This window comes from Alligator mississippiensis, chromosome 2, assembly GCF_030867095.1.
Source record: "Alligator mississippiensis isolate rAllMis1 chromosome 2, rAllMis1, whole genome shotgun sequence".
In the NCBI taxonomy this organism is placed as follows: domain Eukaryota; kingdom Metazoa; phylum Chordata; order Crocodylia; family Alligatoridae; genus Alligator; species Alligator mississippiensis.
This window is the reverse complement of record NC_081825.1, coordinates 151,664,485-151,689,716: the sequence shown is the minus strand read 5'-3', so window position 1 is coordinate 151,689,716 and position 25,232 is coordinate 151,664,485. Positions and strand designations below refer to the sequence as shown.

Sequence of the window (25,232 nt, the reverse complement as noted above, 5' to 3'; positions counted from 1 at the left end):
TAATCATAGTAAACACCTGTTAGGACCATTTAAATATTTTTTACCTTATTAAATAAGCTTTTTAATATTTTATCCAAGTGGAAGAGTATAAAATCTGAGTTAAATCTCAGAATCTTGGCTCATAGCTTTGAATTACAGTTCTTGCAGATTAACTAAGAGCTCTTCTAAAAACTTAATTTAAAACCTAGGTGAAAGTCCTTTTTCCCCTAACAAGCTGTTAGAGGCTTTTTAAGACTTTAGGACTTAGAGAAATTAATTTTAAATTCTCTCAAATGTTAACATGATAACATTTTATGTATTATAATCTTTTGCTTGATATGCTGTATCTGTATGGTTTAGTCAATTACATCTTTCCTGTATTTTATTAATTTTCTATTAAAAATTAGGTATCTTATTTAATTTTGGTGGTCCTGGAACTTCTACCAAGTAACACTGCCACAAGGGACTTGTAAACATCTCCTGGAGACCTCAAAATGCTCGACAACAGTGGTCAGCAACCTATGGCCTACGGGCTGGATCTAGCCCGCAGTCTCATTGGATCGGGCCTGTGGACATGGGGCTTCAGCAGCATTTGGCAACAGGGGAGCTTCTCCCATTATGTGGTGGGGAGAAGCAGCAGTGACCAAGTTCTAGTGCCTCTACTCAAGCATGGTTGGTTGCTGACCACTGGTCTACAAAGTGGATTATGAGATCCAGATAGTGGATACCTAGGTTGGTAACCACATTTAGTTTGCTGCTCTTCTCACAGGCCACCTGTGTGACACTGGACAAGGCCATTTCATCTGAGACTTGATTCCCATCTCTAAAAAGGGAGACAACAGAAGATACTAAAGACAGTGTGCCACTTCCACCCCCTGGGCAGATGGGAGGGGGAAACAATATTATGCCAACTGCCGGAGACCAGCACTAGTGGCGGAGGTGGGCATTACCTACCACAGCTTGGACTTCCCACGCTCCTGCTGCAGCTATGACGCTGCTGTAACTTCCCGCAGTTCTGGCTAGGTAAGGCTGCAGCAGCCTCTGTAGCACAAGCTTCCTGGGGAAATCTAAATAGGCATCCAGATCACCCCCTCGATAAACTACTAGAAGACACCTCCTTTCTCTGTCTTGTCCATTAAGACAGCCTCTCAGTCTGTGTTTGTTCAGTGCTCAGTGTCTTAGGGTCCTGCTCTTTGCCAGCTTTCAGTGCACTGCTCCATACTTTGAGCTGCCATGAAGAAAATCTGGCAAACATGCAAGGCTGGCCTCTCTTCTGGACAAAAACAGGATGGTTGCTGATTAGAGATGACCAACAGCTTTAAACAGGCTGTTTTGGCTTCTATCTCTGTGAATGTAGGGAAAGGGTGGCAACATTTATTCTGCCCTGGTTGGTGAAATAGGCCCTGAAAATACACATCTTCGTGATGCAGGAGGGAAGTGCTTAGAATAGCTGGGTAAAGTGATGTGGTGAGCAAAGCAAAGCAGACGGGAGAGAACTGCACCATCCCTTGCAGTACTTTCACTGGAATGAACATTTAGAAGAGCACACACTACCCACTTTCAATGCTGAAATGAAGCTCAAAGATTACTCCTATCCCATATCCCCAGTCTTTGACATACAGCGCTGCTTAAATCCGAATTAAACATTAAATTTATTGCATAATACTGAACTATGTACACACACATAGAAAATAAACATTTCATAGATCTGTATATTTGCCTTTAATGCTGTATTATAAAGAGGCTGCGAGGCTACCAACATAGCCCTCACCTCATTTAAAAAACCCGAAAGCTTACAACTTTTTTTTTTCCTCAGGAGGTGCAAAGTTCAATACAACATATTGAACGCAGTGCATAAGTAATGCATGATCTATAAATGAGTCTGTTCTGCAACCACCATGGGTTTAAAATTAGATTTACACCAAATTTTGGAAAATGAGGGATTGCTCACCATTTTAATTCTTTATGGAGAAGGGGGAAGAAGTAAGAGCCATAATCTTTTGGGAAACATTTTTAGTTCTTCTTTTTCCCAGGACTGTTAATGTACATTTCAAAATCTGATCAATAAAAGATTGTCCTTAAGAGTCCCAAATTTAACGGAGAATAAATGACAAGTATTGCAGTGAAATAGTTAAATATAAAATGAAACAAACAGCGACAACAACAAAAAAACCCTGACTGCAAACACAAACAGCCATAAAGGGGGGAGAGGGCTACATTGTCATTTGGGTTTGATTTTTTTTTTCTTTTGGAGATTGGAATTCTTTGATACTTGCGCAACTCCTCCAAAAGGGTAGGATGGCAGAAGAACAGCCATCTGGCATCTAACAATGGGAAGACTAGAGGGCCAAGTTCAGCCCTCACCTTGGTCTATTATTGCAGACTTGCAAAAAACAAACATGGTGTAGGAGAGATGCAGTACAGGAAACATTATTATAGTTAAGATTTGTTCTTCCTCAACTCTATACACAACCCCACTCCAGAGAACTCCTTAAAAGCTTGAGGTGACTCCATTTGGAAGCAAAATTCAAAACCAAAGAAAAATCACCCCACATAACCCACAGTCTTGACAGTTTGGTGCAAACATAATGAATACGTACCATGAGAAGTATATTGCGTGGGCAGATTTTGGAGACAGGGCTTTACATAAAAGGACCCAGTCAGTACTCAGTTGCCCTGGATAGAGGGAAGCAGTGCAGGAGGGACAGGATATATCAATTCTAAGCAAGCAAGAACCAGCTTGCAATTTAAAGAGGTTGGAGAAGGGATGGGGAATCACAGTTTAAAAAAAGAAAGGAGAGAGAGACCACCATTTCACCCAGCAGTTCTACCATTGAAGGAACAACAAAGATCAAAATAGTGATGCTGATTTAAAAGGCTGTTGGGGGAAGGAGGGAGGGAGGTGAAAACTACAAGAGGCTGTTAGGAAAACAAAAACTGAAAACAAAACAAGGTTGAACTCACTTTGCTGGGTGGGTTAGAAATGCCAAAGCAATTTCCTCTCCCTGCTAAAATCCCCCCAAACATTCACAGATCAGCTGGGTCTCTGTGGCCTCTGTATCTAATTATTTTAAATAGTCTGATCCATTACTTCACAAAAATAGAGCCAACTCCATTGCTGTTCCTCTGTGGACAGTTGCCTGCATTTCTCTCATGCTGGTCAGGCCAAGCTAAACCCCTCATAGTGATCAATGGCTTTTGTGAGCCGTGTGCTCAGGATCTCCTTACTGCTGTACTTAGGTAGATCAAGGAGGTTATAGCAGGTGTGAGCCACGGGCAGGTACTGCTCCCCACTTGATGTGGACTGGATGATCATGCGCAAGCTTGACATGCCGTAGATAGGAATGCGGTCACTGCCGGTCAGGAACACTGAGAGCAGAGAAAGCAGACAAGTTAGGACAGTTAGACCCACAGCAATGAAAGCACTAAGTACCGAGGAGCAGGGGTGCGATGAGCATAAGGGGTATGTGGTAGGGGGTGTTCATTATGTCAATCTAGAGTCTGAGAGAGAGACCTCATTGGGACATACCCCGACAGACCAACCATACTGGAAAAATCACCCTTCCTACACCAACCATGGTGTTCCAGCATGCTGAGGAAGTGGCAAGCCACTTGTCAAGCAGCTGGAGGAGTAAGGAAAGCTTACTGTGCTCCTGCTATTTCCACTTCTGCAGCAGCCCACCTGCAGCTGTTGTAAATTGAAGTCATCCCAGGGCTTTGAGTTTCTAACTAGGAGCCATCTCAGTCTTGCAGCAGCCTCAACTTTAAGGGGCATAAGGGTGACTGAAAACCATGCAACCCTCTCCTGTAGCTCAGAATCTGGCCCTGGCATTTGCTTCCTACTGCCCCAAACACTCTGACTATACCCTGTTCCTCCAACCTTTATCTAGGAGGGACACTGGGATTGAAGGACAACAACAAACATCTTTATAAAGTCAGGACACCTGGATTCTGTTCTAGACACTTGTCAACGTATTAGATGGGCCATTTAAACCAAACTTCCTTTACTCTAGTCAGGCATTTAAATCAGCAACCACACCCAAAAAAGTTGCCAATTTAGCTTGAAAGTGCTGTCCTTCACCTCTCTGTTTCCCACTCCTTTTGCCCAGCTGCTAAATGTCATGGCTCACTTTCAGATTGAGGAAGGAAATGCTGTCAGAGGGTCCAATTATTACTGTAATAGAGACAAATGTTCCTGCTGCAGTTTGGTAACAAATGGGAGAGGAGTGGGAGATGCAGGGAGAGGAACACCCTCTGCAATCTGCACCCAAGCACATAATATGCTGTATGTATGCAGTATTTGGCATTTGGCCAAATCCACCTTGCATACATACAGCATATTATGTATATAATATGCTGTATGTATGCATACAGCAAACCCCTCCCTCTAACTGATAGTGTTTCACTTCAGAGCTCTCCCTCTGCAATTTTATGTAGCTATTGTAAGGGGATTTACCCTTAAGTGGTGTCAAAGTCCAGGAGATCTGTGGGAAGATAACCATGCTTGCTTTTAGATTTTGGACACACTTCTCTGGGGATGCAATTCTGCTAATGCTTAAGGCACCAGCTCAGGATCTGATGGAGCTATGCCAGCAAATACTCTAGCCCTGTGCTGCTGGATTTACTAAAATAAATTAGCTGAAATAATGAATGACAAATATTTCAGGTTCCCCCTGCAGCCAGGGCTGGCTGTGCAATGGGCTAATGACTTCCTGCTCAGAGCCATGGCAAAAAGACAGGATGGGCTTGTCAAAATCGCCACCACAAATATGCAACCTGGCCTCTGTCACACACACACGCAAACAGACAAACAGGGGTGGACATAAACAACTGCCAGACTGACTTGGAACAACACACACTCTAGACTCAAGCCCAGCTCTTAAATACTCGGCAACTTGGATTATTCACCAAGCAAAATGCAGCCACAGACAAAGCAAACCTTACTCATGTGAACGTTAGGTCTTGCGAAATGCTGGCAGCTGGACTGTCCCCATACACACAGAGCAGCACGGCTGGGGACACTGATACGTGCAGCTCTCAGCATAGACCAAAGCACTGGATACAGCTGGATTTTTCTGACACATGCTTGCCCTGAATTGCTGCAGTACAGCCAGTATTGAAAATAGAGGGGGTAGGGGTGGGGAGGAGAGGGAAGAGGAAGGAAGTGTGCTGGCAAAGAAGGTAGTCACCAGTGCTCTGTGGGGGTTGGGTCAGGGCTCTGCTGAATTAATTCATTGCTTTATGGGCACCAGCACCTTCAGAAACAAGAGAGAAAGGGGCAAGTTTTCTATGTGCAGCAGCTCTGTTCTACTGGACAACCTGCACAAGGGCCAGGTTTCACGTGGAGTGTGAAGAGTTGGGCAGCACCTGCAGGGGCGTACAGTACAATGCAGGACAGAGCAGGATGTTCACAAGCACTCAGCATGAGCGGGAGCTCCCACCACTTCTGGACCTGCTGAAATCAGTGTCAAATTTACTACTGACTTCAAGAGAAGCAGGCCAATACTTTACTGGGCGTTTTAAACTCCTCACTTTACCAGAGGTACAAGGTCAGAAACCATGAGGCCCCCTTACCCCAGGACTGAAGGGAAAGCTGAGACTATTCGAAAGGTCTCCACCGTGAGGTACCAAGGTAGGATGGAATGCATAATTTTCACAGCTTTTTATCACTGCTGCTGCAGCTCCCTTCTAGCCCTTCCATTGCAAAGACTTCTGCTAAGAGCAATATGAAAAGTTGTCCCTGTTCACTAAGACAAACCATGAGCTATTTCTATGACACCAGTGCTGAATACAGCAGATACATAGGAAGAGAAGGGTCCTGTGCCAGACAGCTTGCAATCCAAAATCCACCCCAGTTTCCCAGGGAAGAAGGGCTCCAGAGGAACAGCTGGGCTTTCCAGAGTTCGCAGGCTTGGCATTTCTCGCATCATCTTCCCTGTTGCCTGGCCGCACAGCCAGGAACGCAGCATGGGACATTCCACACACACAGATCCCCTCTGCCAACACTGAGGCCTTGGCTCCAGGGCCTGGGGAGCACCTCCCTGCCAGCAACAGCTCGGTCCACTTGGGCAGCTTGCAGAAGGAGAAAAGGAGAGCCAGGGAGCTGGCTTAGATATCTGCTATGACCAGCAGGGGTAAATGAACCAGAAAGCAAAGTCCTGGATGTTTTGATTAGAGGTAGACAGCTGAGCTGACGTTTGGGGAAATGGAGCCTGGGCCCATACTATTCTTGTAGTATTTTAGCTATATGAGTTTAGAATAATTAAACCAGCTTTAATCCAGCTACCAGTACATCAATACTAGTTTAACTGCCTCCACATCAGGGTTTCCACCAATTATTTCTAAGCAGAAAGACAGACATTGGGGTGGGTATGGGACTCCGCCAGCCTGCAAGAGAAAACCACAGCTTCCCACGTTTTTCCTGCTTTAAAGGAGAATCCATTTTTAAAGTTTGTTGATCTGTTTTTAAAGTTTGTTTGTAACCCTTTCATATATTCTGGTGACCCACTTTTGGGTCATGACTCACAGGTTGAGAAACACTGCACTAAAGTATCCTTGAAAGACCCATGCTCCAGTATTTAGAACAGTACTAGTTACTAGGGCTGTGCGAAACAGCATCGTTCCGCTTTGACGGGACAGTGTTTCGTTTCAAGTTTCGTTTAATTTCGAAAACACTGTTCTGTTTCATCAAAACTGTTTCAATGCTGTTTTGACATTTCGCCCATAGGGTATAATGGGGAATCATGAAAATACCTAAAACTTTGCATTTCTTGCCTGATTTGAATGAAACTTGCAGGGATGGTAGCCACTTCTGAGGGCATGAAGCCTGCCAAGTTTCAAGGAGATACCTGGGAAACTGTGCCTCAAGATGTTGACAAGCAAAAATCCTGTTATTTGCTGGCAGCAGCAGCCTCCTGTCATCCGGCCCGCAAATTGGGGGCCTGCCCACACCCCTGGGAAGGCCGCAGGGCTGGGCCAGACTCCTCCCAGGGGTGCAAGCCCCCACTCTGCGTGCCAGATCACAGGAGGCTGTTGCTGCTGCCTGGGACCAGTGCTGGGCGCAGCCTGCACCCAGCACCAGGAAGACTGGTGCTGCCACTGGCCCCGGGCAGCAGAACCATCCTCTTGTGATCCGGCAGGCAGATTGGGGGCCTGCATTCCCAAGAGAAGTCTGGCACAGCCCCGGCAGCCCTATCGGGGATGTGGACAGGCCCCCAATCTGCCTGTCAGATGACAGGAGGTTGCTGCTGCCAGCTGGGACCGGCACTGGGCGCAGCCCATGCCAAGCTCTGGGAAGACTGGTGCTGCCACTGGCTCCAGCCGGCAGCAAAAGCATGCTGTCAATCTGGCGCACAGATCTGGGGGCCTGCACCCCTGGGACGGCTGGGGGCTGTGCGAGAATCCTCCCGGGGGCACGGCCTCCAGATCTGCACTGGGTGACAGGAGGCTGCTGCTGCCAGCTGGGACCAGTGCTGAAGCCAAGTAAGCCCAGCTTCGAAACTCAAAACGTTTAAACACTTTCAAAATGTTTCAAGTGCCCTTGTTTTGTTTGAAATCTGTTTTGAATGCTTTTATTTAGTTTCATTTTCGTTGTTTCAAGCTCAAAATACATTGAAACAGCTTCGAAACAAAAAAGCTGGCAAAATTTCGCACCACTAACAGACCATTTCTTTTATGTGCTTTTTCAGTGTAACAGGAAAGAGAAAGTCACCATCACCAAAAGCAATAGAGCCCAGAGCCTTTGGATCTAAAGGCCAACAGCTTGGGCATCCTGAGCAAAAAAGCCCACACATATTCATTCAGAACGTTGCACAATGCAATGTTGCACAATGTGTGCAGAGATATAGACTTACACTCTGGAACTGTTAGCCTCAAGTGCATGTTTCTCTTTGGCTCCTGAAAAGCAGCACAGGAGCTAGATCCTCAGATAGTGTGAATTGCTAACTGTTTATACCTGCTCAGGATGTGGTTCTTAGCATGACTCAGGAATGCTTTGCTTCACAATGTGTATTGTGTTTTTAACAGTGAGATTATCAAATACTTCCTTCCCACAGGCAAATGGCAAAGACCTTCCCACCAACACAACCTGGACTCTGGCCTGTTACTCCCAAAAGGCAACGTGAATCAAGCACTGTGTAGGGAAACTAGAGTCTTACACATTCTGATTCAGCATTCAGAACACACAGTAGGGATGCTCCTCTCTAGTACAGGTTCTGCTTAAATGTATGAGAAAGAGTATTTTTTAAGCCACTAACTCAAAAAAAAATACAAATAGTTTCATGGTACATGGTAAGAATGCACTTTCTACTAGAGAACATCGTTATTAGTTTACACCTGAAAAAATTTGGGGTTCCTGGCTTGAGGGTCTTGCTTCTCCACTCAGGATCAGACTGATCACCATATGTTTCAAGTGCCCTTGAAACATAGAAAGGGGTCAGGAAAGAATTTTACCCCATAGTCAAACTGGCACTGACCAGGGGTAAGCAACCTTTTCCAGCAGCCGGCCAGAACGACCCACCCCAGGTCAGAGGCAGGCAGGTGGGCGCTAGAACCCAGCCACACCCTCCTGCCATTCAATGCCACCAAAGCCCCACATCCACGGGCTGGATCCAATGATTCCAAGGGTCAAATTCAGCTTACAAGTTGCTGACCCCTGGCACAGACTGTGGGGTTTTTGCCTTCCTCTGAAGCAGGGGGCATGATCCTCTTCCTGGGATCTTTCAAGTGGATTTGAACAAATATCAATGGAAGGACATTGATAGTGCCCTCATCTCCTTGCTTTTGGGCAAGTGAGGGTGTTCTTTGAGTTCTGGGGCACTGTGCCTGTGCAAGTGGGGTGTTCAAGTAGTTTTAAGAATAGGTTAGACAAACACTTGTATAGCATAGTTTAATCAGGGATGATCTTGCCTTGAGCTGGGGGTTAGACCAGATGACCTCCTGACAGCCCTTCCAGCTCTACTTTTATATGATTCTATGACAATTTCACAAATCAAAGCAGTGCAAAACCTGGCTCAGTGGCGCTATATATTTTAAATCAATTGCGAGTCTTCCCCCCGCCCCCGGGCAAGAAATACATCCCTTAGTACAGTTTATCTGACACTGCCCAGTGTCCCCATGACAAGAGATATGTAGCACCAAAATGAAAACAGAAAACAGACTTATCACTGATAACTCGCCTTTCAGCTTTGATTGACAAATTAAAAAAGGAGAGAGTGTGGCAGAAAGCCCCCTTTTCCTCTTGCCTGCATTTGCTCTCCCCTCTTTAGATATGTTTCTCTTCTTCTACCTTTTCTTCCTTCCTCTTTCTTTCACTTTAAGATAAGGAATTGTGTTTTAAAGTGTGCATTTTGTATCTCCCCTTGTATTTTGGTATTTTTATCTATTTGTGCGCCGTGGCATTACTCTTGTAGCTTATATTTTATACTCCTCACCTTTTAACTAAATGTGTTTAGTTTCAGAAGCAAGTTATACACAGTAACAATGTTAACAAGGGCAGGAATCAAACTGCTGCATCCCAGTATCAGGCTGGCCCCTGAAAGAGCGAGTGAATCAGTGATTGAATGCGTAACACAGTAGCAGGCAGTGATTAACACCTAGGGAAACTGCAGATCAACCAAGGGAAGAAATCAAGAGGGCTAGAAGCCCTGGTTTGAGTTAATCAACACCAGGGACCAACTTTTGGGCTGAATATCTCCAAATCAACCGCTCCCAGAGCCCTATCCAAAATTCATCAACGGACTCTCAAACCTGCACGTACATGCCGACGACCCCTGGGGCTGACAGATGCTGTCCAGTAGCCACCGAGGGGGAAGTCCCACGAGGGTCAACAACCCCTGGATTGGGCAAACCTGAAAACTGGGGAGTCACCAAAGTCTGCCAAGGACAGATAAAAAGCAGTGAAAAGTGACCCTCAGCGGCACCCTCTTGATCTCCAACTTGACCAGCACCCAACCTGTCCAGCCAGAAGGACCAGCCGGTGACCCCCTTCTGGAAGATAACACCATGCTGAAAGAAGCCTCAATGGCAGACTCCAGCACCTGTGGGATAGGTATACCTGACTCTTGTAGCTCGCTTGTGTGTGTGTGTGGGGGGGGGGGGGGGGGGGGGGGGGGGGGGGGGGGACCAGCCCCAAGGTTTATAATTTGACTTCATTACAGTGTTTCAATCCACCTAATAAACCAGAATTTTAAGGATCCCGAGTTGGACATTTGTAGCCAACAAGAGAAAAAAGAAAAAAAGTCAGTGGTGTTACTTTGGACTTCCATTATTTTAACAGAGATTCAAATTTGGTTCTGTGGTTCTAAGAGACTGCAAATACCACTGAAAAATACTTACATAGAAATTTCTTCTTCTTTTCCAAGGGAAATTCATGAAAGGTTTCCCAGAACATCTTCACTGTTGGGTGTGTAGCAGAGTAATCCCCTTTGTAGATAGTGCTCTGTCAAGAAGAGCCACCAACATTTCGCTTACAGAAAGTAAAGACTAAAAAGAAATGTTAACCCAGAAATAGCTTCCCTTTGCTTATATTGTCTACTTTTCTTCCTTAGCACTCTATTTCCAGCTATTTACTTGACAAAAAGATTATAGTTGTTGAAGTGCTAAAACCATGAATAGGAACTTACAGTCTATAATATAAAGTCTGTATTACTTAGTCTGTAGTTTGTTTCTCTGTTCCAAATGTTAGTACATTATATGCATATGCTAACAGAATATACTTTAACCACACGAGGGGGCATCACAAGATTTACGGACCCGTTAAGTTCTAGGCCTTGTGCTGCTCTTCCTCTGTGCTGAGATGAATTTTACCAAGACTGTTCATGGTTATACCTTCCCCTAAATCTCAAACTTCAGGCCTAATAAAAAAGAGAAAATACTGCCCCATTCTACCTCAAGACAGTAGCAAGATAGCTTAGCAGTCTAACAGCTTTTGAGTGCCTAAGAAAAAGGTACTCGAGAATGGAAGTGGAAGGGAGTAATTTAGCTCATCTCCTTCCATCAGAGACCCAATATTAAGACCACGGTCAAAAATGTACCTAACTTGCAAAATAAGATGTCTTAGGTACTTTAATGGCCCCCGTTCCCATAATATCTGAACACCAGGAAATCTTCACCACACAGGTAGACAGAGGCAGAGAAAACTTTAGTGACTTGCCCAAGGTCTCACTGCAAATCTGTGCGAGAGCAGGGAATTTATCATCAGTCTCCCAAATCCCAGGTTAGTGTCCTAACCTCTGCACCATCCTTAACAGTTCCTGTACCCATGAAGGAAAATAAAGCAAGTTCTCCGTAAGTTTACCTCTTCCAGTTCCTCCCAGTTGTAGTTGCTGTTCCCAACTATCATGGCCCTCAGCTCTGTGGGCTGAAAGAGTTCAAGCACTTTCCCACCACACACTTTCAGAAAGCCAGTAGAGAAGGCTGTATACCATTCATGGACTGAGAGACTGAAGATATAATTCACGTAGGCATCAACAAATTCTTGCCTGGCACGTTGAGAGGGTGGAAAGAGAAATACTGTTAATTCATGTTGCAGAGTAACTCAGTTGCCAGTTTTACTAATAAGTGACCATTCATGCTGTGGGTTGGAAATGCACTCAAAGGAGGGGGGGGGGGGGAAAGTCTCCCGTGTATTTAAAAAAATATATTATAAAATGGCCAAACTGTTCAGGAGGCCAAGGATAAACATTTCCAAGACATTTCAGGACATACCAGGTCCTCCACGCTTCATTTTCTTATAGCTTCTCCCTGTGATATGCCACTGCAGAAGCCAGTGTAAAGACTTAAATGGCAAGTGCTAATATGCAAGTATCATCCTATATCCGTTTAACCTGTTGGTAGTGGCAGCAGTCTCTCAGCACATAATGTGCATTATTAATACAAACATGCATAAAGGCAGGCATCCAGCTGCCCAGAGCATTGAGGACTGAGTGTGAGGCAGGGCAACTGAGTTTTTGGGAGCTGCTAAGTCACAGAGGCCTTTTTTCTGCTGTATGCATTTTAGTACATTTAATAGACAATGTTACATTAAAGAAAACATCAGGATTAGGTCTCCTTAGGAACACATCCATCTTCGAACCCAGCTTGAACAACTGTACAGTCAGGAAAAAACTCGGCAGTTCTTTTCAGCCATCAGGTCATGACAGAGGTACAGGGAGTTATTCAACCCAGCATTTCCTCTCCACTTTTCTGATCTGCTGCTTTCCAAGACTGATCAGGTCTAGGAGTCAAACTAAGCAGGTTGAGACCAAGATTAAAAAAAAAAAATAGCCTAATACGTCCACATTTTGGTATCCATTTTACTTCCTCATTCCAGTAAGCCCCCTGGGAACCGCTAGGTGCTCAGCACGTTTTAAAAGCCTGAGTACAGACAAGAACACGAGGTCCCATTTGTTAAGTCTTGATCTAAACCTTCTATAATTTCACTCTCTTTCCTCTTAACAGAAATACGGGGGGAAATGTCTAGTTAAAAATCTATGTAATGCCCTTTATTCAAGCCAGTTTACAGTATTTAAGAAACGCTTATCCTAAGCTATGCTGAGGTGAACACAAGTGCCAGTATTACTGCATCCACAGTTGGGGGACATACGTCTTCAACTGTCAGTTTTCCTACCAGTTATAGGTAAATTATTGTAAAAGTAGCCCCAGGAGTGCTGGCAAGGACAATGAGCAGGCTTTCCTCAGGCATAGAAGAACCACCCTATTTTGCTTTGGGGATGATCAAGAGCCATAGTCTTTAATAAAGACAATGTCCTGTAGGCTTGGCTGGAACCATCTTTAGTAAGAGGGTAAACTCATTTATTCTATGCCTATCCTTCCTTTCCTTATAATACTGTGACAAGAATGGGACACACAACAAAACATTTCCCTTTAAATATGGCTTACATTACACTTCAGTGCACTAGACAGCACAAATTCATGACTAAAAACTTCCCCTAAAGGCTGCTAGTTGTCTACCCACACTCCAAACATTTCATTGGTGTCTACATAGCATTTGATAACAGCTCATGCTACTGCTAACTTGCTAAGCAGGTCAGAAAATCCAGCAGAGTCAAACATCCGTCTCTCTAGATGAGGAAGACAAAATGTTTTGTTTAAAAGTTTTGTTTGAAAAAACATTCACCTCCAAGCAGAGGGAGGGGGATTCTTGTGACATGTAAGTAACCAGAGACCTGAGAAAAATTAAAGAAAGGAAAACAGACAAGCAGAAACAAGAACCTAAAATAAGAAATTAAAGGGATTTTTTGGATTTTTTTGTAGGATTAAAGGGAATTTTGTTTTCCAGTATGTACCACTATGCTTGCTCACTTGAGAGGTGACTAACCCATGAGGAAAATCCTTCCTGATAATGTAAAAAAAAAACAAAAAAAAAAAAAACTAACCACGAATTAGGTGCCCAACATCCTTTCTGCTGTTACGGCTTCAGGGAAAACTGTGTATACAAATTTCATACGCTATGTTATAAAATCTAACCTGGCAGTGGTGTCTCGAGGCAGGCTTCGGCTTCCTGGACCATGACCCGCACATCACGACGAGGGACATGCTCAGCTGGGATGGGCTTCACCTGTCCCCCAAAGGTAAGCGTGTGTTTTCTTCAAGGTTGGCGGATCTCCTCCGGCGGGCTTTAAACTAGGCTCGTCGGGGGGAGGGGAGTACGAGGGCAGGGGAAGCTGTGGACCACCAAACCATGTGGCACCCACAAGGACAGCCCAGCCTGAAGAAGGAGAACATTGGGAACCTGAAAGCCATGGGGAGGCCAGCACAACAGAACAGGTAAGGAACAAGAAGGTAAGAAACAATGGGCCCCATGGGACTGGGAGCGGGGGGGCAGCAAAGGCACCAGTCGCAGGGCTCAAGTGCCTATATACTAATGCTAGGAGCATGGGGAACAAGCAGGATGAACTAGCGCTCCTGCTTGCACTAAACACCTATGACTTAGTGGTGCTAACAGAGACCTGGTGGGATTCATCCCATGACTGGGCGGTACATATTGAGGGCTATATATTGTATAGAAAGGACAGGTCGGGGAAGAAAGCGGGGGGGGGTTGCACTTTATGTCAGTGAGCAATATACATCAACCCTCATCAAGACAGAATCCGAGGCTGAGGAAGTAGAAGGATTGTGGGTTAGGCTACATGGGGGGCAAGGAGAAAGGGATTTGGTGGTAGGGGTCTGTTACAGACCCCCACACCAAGGGGAAGAAATAGATGCGGGGCTCCTGAGGCAACTCTCGGAGACCATAAAAGCTAAAGAGGCGGTAGTCATGGGGGACCTAAACTACCCGGACATCTGCTGGGAGACGCAGACAGCAAGGTCCCATCGCTCACGCAGGTTTCTAACTTGTGTACAGGACCTCCACCTGACACAGGAGGTGTATGGTCCCACTAGGGGGAATGCCGTACTGGATCTGGTATTGGCAACGGGAGATGACATGATAGGGGACCTCCAGATCGGTAGCTATCTGGGAGACAGTGATCACCTTATAATAGAATTCAACATAAGACGGCGAGTGGGTAAGGTAACTAGTAGGGTGAAAGTGCTAGACTTTAGGAAAGCTGATCTCATTGCACTCAGGCGATTAGTCAAGGAAGCACTGCAGAGTAGGAGTTTTGATGGGATGGGTGCCCAAGAAGGGTGGCTGTGCCTAAAGGAAACGATCCTTTGGGCACAAAGCAAGACGATCCCCGAGCGAGGCAAAAGAGGGAAAGGGGCCAGGAGGCTTCCATGGCTGACCAGAGAAATCCAGAGCAGCCTAAGGGCCAAAAGGGGAGCACATAAAAAGTGGAAACAGGGTGAGATCACTAAAGATGAATATACCTCCTCTGCTCGTGCTTGTAGGGAGGCAGTTAGGCGGGCCAAAGCTACCATGGAGCTGAGGATGGCAACCCAAGTAAAGGACAACAAAAAATTGTTTTTTAGATATATAGGGAGTAAAAGGAAGGCCCAGGGAGGAATAGGACCCCTGCTAAATGGGCAGAAACAATTGGTGACAGATAGGGGGGACAAGGCTGAACTCCTCAACGAGTTCTTTGCCTCAGTGTTCCTAAGCGAGGGGCACGACAAGTCTCTCACTGGGGTTGTAGAGAGGCAGCAGCAAGGCGCCAGACTTCCATGCGTAGATCCTGAGGTGGTGCAGAGCACTTGGAAGAACTGGATGCCTTTAAGTCGGCAGGCCCGGATGGGCTCCATCCGAGGGTGCTGAAGGCACTGGCCGACGTCATTGCAGAGCCACTGGCGGGAATATTCGAATGCTCGTAGCGCACGGGCCAAGTCCCGGAGGACTGGAAAAGGGCTAACGTGGTCCCCATTTTCAAAAAGGGGAGGAAGGAGGACCCGGGCAACTATAGGCCGGTCAGTCTCACCTCCATCCTTGGTAAAGTATTTGAAAAAATTATCAAGGCTCACATTTGTGAGAGCCCGGCAGGACAAATTATGCTGAGGGGAAACCAGCATGGGTTTGTGGCGGGCAGATCGTGCCTGACCAATCTAGTCTCTTTCTATGACCAGGTTACGAAACGCCTGGACACAGGAGGAGGGGTGGATGTCGTATACTTGGACTTCACGAAGGCCTTCGATACGGTATCCCACCCCATACTGGTGAACAAGTTAAGAGGCTGTGATGTGGATGACTGCACAGTCCGGTGGGTGGCAAATTGGCTAGAGGGTCGCACCCAAAGAGTCGTGGTAGATGGGTCGGTCTCGACCTGGAAGGGTGTGGGCAGTGGGGTCCCGCAGGGTTCGGTCCTTGGACCGATACTCTTTAATGTCTTCATCAGCGACTTGGACGTGGGAGTGAAATGTACTCTGTCCAAGTTTGCAGATGACACAAAGCTATGGGGAGAAGTGGACATGCCGGAGGGCAGGGAACAGCTGCAGGCAGACCTGGATAGGCTGGACAAGTGGGCAGAAAACAACAGGATGCAGTTCAACAAGGAGAAATGCAAAGTGCTGCACCTAGGGAGGAAAAATGTCCAGCACACCTACAGCCTAGGGAATGACCTGCTGGGTGGCACAGAGGTGGAAAGGGATCTTGGAGTCCTAGTGGACTCCAAGTTGAACATGAGCCGGCAGTGTAACGAAGCCATCAGAAAAGCCAATGGCACTTTATCGTGCATCAGCAGATGCATGACAAATAGGTCCAGGGAGGTGATACTTCCCCTCTATAGGGCGTTGGTCAGACCGCAGTTGGAGTACTGCGTGCAATTCTGGGCGCCACACTTCAAGAAGGATGCGGATAACCTGGAGAGGGTACAGCGAAGGGCAACTTGTATGGTCAAGGGCCTGCAGACCAAGCCCTACGAGGAGAGACTAGAGAAACTGGACCTTTTCAGCCTCCGCAAGAGAAGGTTGAGAGGCGACCTTGTGGCTGCCTATAAGTTCATCACGGGGGCGCAGAAGGGAATTGGTGAGGATTTATTCACCAAGGCGCCCCCGGGGGTTACAAGAAACAATGGCCACAAGCTAGCAGAGAGCAGATTTAGACTGGACATTAGGAAGAACTTCTTCACAGTTCGAGTGGCCAAGGTCTGGAACGGGCTCCCAAGGGAGGTGGTGCTCTCCCCTACCCTGGGGGTCTTCAAGAGGAGGTTAGACGAGTATCTAGCTGGGGTCATCTAGACCCAGCACTCTTTCCTGTCTATGCAGGGGGTCGGACTTGATGATCTATTGAGGTCCCTTCCGACCCTAACATCTATGAATCTATGAATCTGGCAACTCCAGAGAAGGGAAAGCTCAAGATGCTTCTCAGTTCACTTTTTTGGTTTTATCAAACTTGCACCCCATTCTAATTTCCAGGTAAAGCAATTTCCAGTAAAAAGAGAAGTGCCTGAGGATACACGCTCTACAAATCACTGGGGCAAGGAAGGACAGCAGATCAGTCCCATTGCCTCCAATACAATGTGGGGAAGAAGTCACTAAGCACTAAAGGAGTTAATAGCCTTGTCTAGACTAGGATTAAGAGATTAGACTGGATTCAAATCTCTAGTCAAGACAAAGCAATTACATTTTGAAATGGACTAAAAACTGGTTGAGCAAAGCCTAGACTTTCCTCTTGGTGCACGCCTCCTCTAGAGTTTTCTGGAGTCAATTAACACATCTTCAGAAATGACCCAATGCATTCCCCCAAACATCTGCACTGGGCTACAAACATCTGCACTTTATCTAAAGCCTGGTATTTACTTTACAGTAATGTAACCCCAGTCACAGGATCCATCTCTGCACAGTGGCTAGCTATGTACCTACAGAGTTACATAAAGATCAACGCACAGGATTTTACATCAAAAGAGCTACCTTGACAAACATGTACATTTTTGTGGTCATGATGTAGCCAAAGAGATCTGTTATCTGTTACTGCAACACTGTCAAGAACAGCTCATTTATTATAGTAACCTCAGGTTCACAGATTCTGCCCCCCACCCTTTTCAGAAACAATCAAAACCCTTCTTAATAATCAGATTAATTGAGGAGGACTTCATCCTTCAGCATGCCTATACTACTTCCAGTAGTCCCAATACCAGCCCTGAACTGACCAGTCACTGGATTACGTTGCTTTGCCAGCACAGAATTATAAGTCTGCTTCCAATAAGAGAGACCATTTGTAAAAATCCAATTATAGGATTAAGAGGAAAACAGTTTAACAGCTGAACAAAAGAGGGGGGAGAAAAGGTAGCTGGGCTGGCATTCACACAAGGAGTTCATTCAAGCGAGAAGTGTGCATCAGTATTTGGGTTACAGTGGTACCTGGGGGCTCCAGTCTGGAACTAAGGCCCATCCCTGCTACGTACTCTGTCAGACACATGTGCACGCACTCGTGCACGTATGGAGAAGTTGATTCCTTCCTCACAACACCAAATAGCTTATACCAGTTCGCTAATCTCAATTTCTTTCAACACCTCTATGGTTAAGGACAGCCTCTGACCTGCACAATCTCAGAGGCTAGGCTTCAGGGGCAAGAATCACCCTGAAATCCCAATCCACTATGTAACATGACTGTGTTAGGGACCTAAGTGATGGACAGACCATATATGAATATGCATGTGAAGGAAAGGGACTTTTACAATATGCTGTGGCAAGCTGAGCTCTTGAAAATCTAGTCACTTATTTACATGCCTAAACAAAAATCATTGGGTTCCGACAACTTCTGAGTGCATGCATGCGGCCCCAAGCAGCCTTGAGGGCAGCTCCGGCAGGTAAGTTGGGGGGAAGAAGGGGATTGAGTCCCCTGTAGGGAGAGAGCTGGGCAGGGCTAGGGCTGCTGTCTTGTGTTTGAATTTATCATAGTTTCGGGGGACAGTAGAGCAAGGCTGGTATGTATCACTATTAATTACATGTAATAATGGATTCGCTTTACGCTAATTCACTTTATGTGAGGTTTTTTTGGAACGCAACGCTCGCATAAAGGGAAACCCGAGTTTATCTAAATAGTCAAACATGTGTCTACTGACCAGGGCTTCACCCAAAGCGCATTTCAATTGCCCAGTGTGCAGAGCACAAGACAACTCACCGATTAGCCTTCTGCACCGTAATTTTGTCTCCTTCAGGTATTAATTTCTTTTGCTCTGTCACGCCATAGCTTTCCCTGCATATCTAGGTAAAAACCAAAAAGTTCATTTCACCATTCTGCATCTCACTACACAAGTGAGAAGAATGGGTGCAGGGCTCCTTTACAGCTGGACATTAGTACATGAAGAACCTGGGAAGAGAAGCTGTAAAAATGGACATAGTGAGTTCCAAAAAAAGATACACACTGTGGTACTGTGCCATGTTCTATCTCTTTTCATAGTCTGGGTTCATTAGATCATGATTTGCTACGATGCCCAAATGCAGACTTGGAAGAGACTACTCTCAAGTCAACTCTCTCTTAAAAATTGAGAGATGGATGCTAAAAGCTTCACTTAACCAATGCTACACACCTTGACAAGCAAAGCAGTCCTCTTTTAATAACTGAAATACAGGATACACAATTAATTTACTCTCACAGTAGACAAAAGACCATTTACTAAAGGTTATTTTTAGTTTTTGCCTCCATCTGTGATAGGGATTGAATGCCATTAACACGCAGGTACACTCTGGACAGCTAACATTATTATACGTGTCTTGCAAATAAAATATTACGGTCCAGCTTTTTATCTGGCCAACAAATAAATTACAAGACTTGTCCCCAGAAAGTCCCTATGGAGATTATTATAAAACAAGCTTTAGATTTAAGCATAGCAGTAAAACTGGTCTTTTGCCTGAAACAGCGCAGAGACCTTGTAGGGAAGTTACAAGGTTACATTAAAGGTGCCTTTTAGAGATGTTATTGTTAGTGCTGGGGCCTCATGACTTCAGCATTTAATTGTAAATAGACCTGCATGTGGCTGACTCAGACTCAGTAGCATTCGTCTCCAGAGCTAAGACACACAAGACAACTTTAAGAGTTCTCCTTTATCAAGCTAGAAAAAGTATAGCCTTCTCATAACTCAGTGAGGTAGGAGGGGTTTCTTTACAACCCCCAGCACAGCATGCTGTTACTGTAGCTGTTTCCTTGGGTTGATTCTAATCAGAAACCCTCATGAAGCTTTTATCCCTTCATTCCACTCAACAGAAATGTTTAAGATGGACCATTTCAGACATTCCTTTGCAAAAACAGCAATCACCTGCCTATAAAGTTACAGCCAACCCAGACCATCATGCTCCAGGTCAGCCTGACTCAGCTTGAGACCTGTGAGGGTATCAGCTTTGGGAGGCAAGGAAGGTACCTTTTGAACTCTCAGTTCTGACTGGGGGAGCAGACAGAGAAAACAGTTGCCTAGAAAAATTGTGTTACTGTATTAGTTTGTGATGCTCTATACATATTTTAACTGAGAAAAAGAAAGATACACGTGATCTAATTTATACTAAGATTAAATGTTTTTCTTCTGCCATTTTTAATTCTCTTGGATTTGCATCCCTTTAGAGAAATTACCTGAAAGAAAATCCTTTGGCATCTCAGTGTTTCATGAAAAAATATCTATTAAACTATGTGCCTTAGTGACATCCTTTCCAATAAGGAACTTGGAAGCCATCATCTCACTAGCTTCCAGTGAAATGTCAGCTATTTGCCAAAGTAGGAGTTTAAAACTTTACTTGCTTTAATCTACTTAGTCTCAGTGACCACACAGACAAGGACAGCAAACCTCCAGAGATGAATTTTAGCATTTCCAAAACAAACAGCATAAATTTTATATCCAGATATATCTGGAGGGAAAAACGCACAACATCCATCAATGTTTATATGATCTCTACCTCTACACACACCACAAATCACACTGCTGATGTATTTGAATTGCCTTACTGTAAAATTCAAGCAGAACATTTCTTCTACATCTTCTCCAGGGTAATCTAAAAGTTGCTGAAGACTCCTACAAAAAAGATGGGGGGGGAGGGAAATCAATTATTCAAGAGTCTGTGCAAAGTCTGTGCTTAATGTTTAAAAAGAGGGGTAGAAATTATTTCATAGATTTCATAGACATTAGGGCTGGAAGGGACCTCGTAAGATCATCAGGTACACCCCCTGCCCAAATTAGCTGAAGTAAATAATATCCGAACTCCAGGTAACAGGATTCCAAGATAAACATTGCATTATATAAAAGATGAAGACAAAGAAGTGCTTTGTTAGCAGTAAGATAAATGCCACACCACACACTTTCAACATAGTCTATGTCTTATTAGTACAAGGATCCTCTCCAATGGTCCAGTGTTTAGAAAAGCGTTTGATTTCTAGCACTAAAATAAAAAAAAAAATCACAAGAAATGCACAAGAACTTCAGAAAGGGAGATCCTAAATGAGGCAGAGAGGGAGACTCACTTTTATGTCCATTATTTTTAAATATCCTGTTGATGGCCCCTCAGAACTGTTATAGGAATCCTGCATCTTCATGATGTCTTGCCTCAATTTTTGCTGTATGCTAAAATCATACAGCAGGATCAGAATGACTTAATATAACTTTGCTCTCACAACCTGTCAGAGCTGGGGCGGGGAGAGAAGGAGGTCTGCAGCCATGAAGTACTAAATCTTCAATTTTTTGTGTTCAAGAGAAACTATTGCTTCTCCACATTTAACTGTTTTTCAAACATGATATCTTTTTAGTTGCACTGATTTTGGCATCCCATGGTGCCAGGTGCCCAGCAGGTGAGGGGGATCACTAAGACAAAGTTTAGAGACTTAATGCATAAATCACTGAGAGAGGGGGAGCACAGGCACAGTGGCTAGACTTGCCCAAGGTCAGAATAGGTCAATGGCAGCACTGGGAATGGGACCTAGGCCTTCCAGAGTTGCAGCCAACAGTCTTCCCCTTCCCCCGTGGCTGTGTGGCTATCACAGCTTGAGGACAAGAAGCCTGATCCTTCCTCCCCCAGGATTCTACTGGCCTCCGGTCCCAAAAGGAAAAAAAAAAATTCAGCATGTGAGTGTCTTCCCAATTTCAGTGGCCCTCCTCACTTAAGCATATGCTTAAGCACTTCCCTAGACCAGGGCTCCTAAGTTAACTACTTGGTTGAAAAGACATTTAGCAAATCATTTATGTAACAAAAACTAACCAGTCTAATGCTCACTGCTCTCAGATGAGCAGCCTCCCTGACCACTTCCTACAAGAAGTTGGTTGATAACTACTGAACAGCAGCCCAGCTGTTCCTTCAGCTTTGTACCTTCCTTCTGTAGGGGACAACTCTTTTAAATCTTCTAAGCAAGGTGTCACGTTCAACAGCTTCTTGTATAGAGCCAACGGAAAATGGAGGTCGACCACAGTGAAGTTGTATATGGCAAGTCCACATATTATCCCAATCAGGTGAAACCAGTTGTGTTCTACAAAACACTTCAAATATGCAAGGGGACAACAGTTAAAAAAATAAAAAATAAAAGCAAGGTTATCCTGCTTAATTAAACAAGAATTTTCCCTGCCAAATATTTAAGTGTAGCAGCACACCTTCGGGACAGGCTTTCAAGAGTGCAAACCCCAACAGCTCCCATGGAGAGGCACAGCACTGTAGAAAACCTACCCATTACATTTAATTGCCTATGCATAAGAGCTCATTTTGGAAATGTGACCTTTGATTGTGAGCTCCTGAGAGCAGGTTCCATCCTCTTTGATTGCTTAGACAACACCTCACACATTGTAAATCAGATCATAAATCAATCACAAAAAGTTTTCTTAATATTGATTCATGATATCACTTTTCTGGACAAAAGGATTTTAAAAAACTGGATGCTAAAAAGGACAGGTGTACAATAGCATGTTTAGGCTCCAATTCTTCAGTGAACTCTTTGCAGGGAGAAATCTGAGTTCATCTGGAGCATGCTGCAAGACAGGGATTTATAATCCAAATCACCCACCCTTTCTTAACATCAGCCCCTAATATCAGGGGTCAGTATCATATGAACTGAGGCCAGATCTGGCCTACATTTTACTAAAGACACTCCAATCCTTGTCACAGCCTAGCCCAATGGTTCTCAACCTTTTTTAGACTCAAGGCACACCTCGTTCAGTTTGGGCACTCCTTGGAAAATGCAGCTCTTACTTTTCATTCATTTTTGAGTGTAGGAAAGTACTAGAGCAATCCGTCTGCTGCAAGAACTCAGAAAGGACACATTAAGACATGAATGTTTTTAACACTATGAATTTCTTTTTGAAATCTCTGGGTTTATCTTGTGAATCATGTTTATACACCTAACATTGCCTGCCACCCCAGGGTACCTTTGAAAGGAACTTGGTTCCCTAGGGTCCCACGGCATGGTGACTGAGAATCCCTGGCCTAACTGTTGGATCTGGATGGCCAGCTAATCCCCTGCTGCTAGCTCTGCTCCTGAAGAGGGCTCCTTCCAGGAATTTGGTGCAGGGGGCTGCTCTTTCCCGCACACTGCAACCTCTGCTCACAAAATTAGCAACTCTGGAACTTAAAACCTGGAGGTTCCTAGCTAGAGGGTCTTGTCGCTATGCTCACAAACAGGCCAATTGCCACATTTGGGGTCAAGAAGGAATTTTACCCCCTGGTCAGATTGGTGCACGCTGTGGGGGCATGGCCCTCTTATTTGGATCCCTTGAGAGTCTTCGTAACAATACTCGTAGAAGCAGGACACTGGTCACTATTGTCTCCCCGCTTCACACATGGCAGCTTAGGGTGTTATTTCTTGTGGTTGTGTCAGGGTTGACACTGTAGTTTTACTAATAGGTTAGACAACAGATTTATATAGGATGTCCTCTGGCTGTCCCTTCCAGTCATGCTTCTCTATGATTCTGTGATCTCTCTAATTGCCCATTAAAATCAGTTGATAATTGAGTTTGCCACCCAAATACTGAAGGAAAAATGTTTAAATTTGACACACAAATAACTATTTTTATTTAAATGTCTGTGAATAATCAGTGTTCCTGAGGCAAACAGTAAGTAAATTATTACTACATTTCACCTAATTTTTCATGGGTGTTTACTCTTGAGATATGTGTATCAGTTACAAGAGAGTTGCACATTTGTTAAACTCTGCAAACCAGCAAACAAGATATTCTCACAATGTTTATGTGACACGTATTCTTATGACCATGTGATCTGTTATTTTCATAAACTTAATCCAAGTAGCAAATGCCGATAATCTTACTTGCAAATTACATAATGTAACATGCTATTTCCTTGCTTGTAAAATTCAACTGTTTAAATTTTAAAATATTTGGCTGAAACAAAACAAAGCAAAAATCATGTCAAGCCTACAAGTTCGGCTTAAGCTACCTGACAATCCAGTTTTCAGTGCTGCTAGCCTCTGGAGATGGGTTAGTGTGAAATGAACCATCTCCTCTTGTGTGATCCAACCTGATAAACAGATGCTCCACACCATACAAAAGGTTGGTTTGCCAGAGGAAGCAAGTCAGAATAACTCTGTTATTTTTTTTGTTGCATCAGGGCTCCCTGACATTAAAAGTTCAATGCATGAATGGGATGTTGATGCACGAATGAGAGGACTGACTACAATTATGTGACCGAAAGGGAAAGCACAGAACTTCAAGGTCATTATGACCCAAACCTTTGAGACTGGAAAACAGCCTATGATTATTGGTGTTTACAGTAAAGAGAGAGTTGTTAACATAACTATTACAAACTGTCATCTAACAAGGCACACTTTATTGGATTATGAACTAAATAGAGAGCTAGGGCCAGATCCTTAGGGTTTAGGTAGCATGGCTCTATTGAAATGAACAGACCTAAGCTAATTTACAACACATGAAGGTCTGGCCCATATAGGATTGAGGGAGAAAAATGAGAACAAGTTTAATTTCAACGCTGTCGTTACTTAAATCCAGCATGTACAGTACAGGCAGGTCAGGAAATCACCTTATCTGAAAACCAGAGCAGGTTGGATTCTGCATAGTAAGTGAACATCCCATAAATGGGATTCAGGAGCTCTTTTAACAGCAAAAGGAAAAATTCCTTTGTAACCCCTCCAGCATCAACAGCCTCCTCGCCATCAAAGATCACCTGTAGGACAAAGAGGCAACTAATTAAGGTAAGGGACCAGACTGTAGATAAGAGGCATCAGATTTAATTACAGGTCGTACAAAGTAATTACTGTGACACATAAAACCAGCACTAGCAATGAGACGGTTTCCATGCAGGCAAGGGAATCAGAAGGTGCTGATATGACATTCTTTATATACGGATGACTCTGCATTTCAGAAGGCAGGAGTAGACTCATAAATAATCAGTTGCTCTCTCAATAACTTTAAACTTCCCTTGTCCCAACCAGTGGACAGTTCTCCCAGTGATGAGTGCTACACAGATCATATTTCAGCAGCTGTTGAATTCTGTAGCTTCTTCTCAGAGAAAAGTACAGTCTATTTTAGATGACCCAAGAGTAGTGTAATTAGAAGTTGGGGGTGGAGAGGAGGGGGAGGATGACCAGGGCAGCAGCCCTGAGTACTGATTTTGGAGCAGATGCAAAAATAGCTGCCGCCTGAAGCACAGAACTGCCCTGTCAGGCCCTTGTGGCTCAATTTAGGTCTTCCTGCAAAATGGCCAGGGAACACAAGATAAAAAAAAAAGAGGGAAAATTCTCATTTTGGGCTTTTGCTTTTGTCCCCTTATCCACCCACATCAATTAAATTGTCTTCCTTAGAAGAAACCAACCCCTGCACCTGGCTGCCTTTAGCCACCACATATTGAGCCAAGCACCCAATAAAGTCAGCAGATCAGGGAGGAGAGACTCATCACCACACCAACTGGATGAAGCTTCATTACTAGTTACAGCTGTGCAGTTA

The 25,232-nt window shown here is 44.6% G+C and overlaps 1 protein-coding gene across 6 annotated transcripts in view; it reads right to left on the bottom strand.

The window, feature by feature from the left end:
• Positions 1 to 1,612: 1,612 nt before the first annotated feature.
• LOC102561522 (probable E3 ubiquitin-protein ligase HERC3) overlaps positions 1,613 to 25,232 on the bottom strand; it is a 92,862-nt gene continuing 69,242 nt past the window's right edge. For 5 of the 6 annotated variants that reach the window (XM_059722294.1, XM_059722293.1, XM_059722296.1 and 2 more), the window contains 7 exons: positions 24,310 to 24,453; positions 21,640 to 21,806; positions 20,288 to 20,354; positions 18,476 to 18,558; positions 11,276 to 11,459; positions 10,315 to 10,417; positions 1,613 to 3,348 (listed from right to left, as the gene is read on the bottom strand). In XM_059722294.1, coding sequence (XP_059578277.1) covers positions 3,140 to 3,348; positions 10,315 to 10,417; positions 11,276 to 11,459; positions 18,476 to 18,558; positions 20,288 to 20,354; positions 21,640 to 21,806; positions 24,310 to 24,453 — 957 coding nt within the window. In that variant the 3' untranslated portion in view covers positions 1,613 to 3,139. Of the gene's footprint in view, positions 3,349 to 10,314; positions 10,418 to 11,275; positions 11,460 to 18,475; positions 18,559 to 20,287; positions 20,355 to 21,639; positions 21,807 to 24,309; positions 24,454 to 25,232 lie in introns of those variants that run through there. The other variant, XM_059722298.1, reaches the window with a different exon arrangement.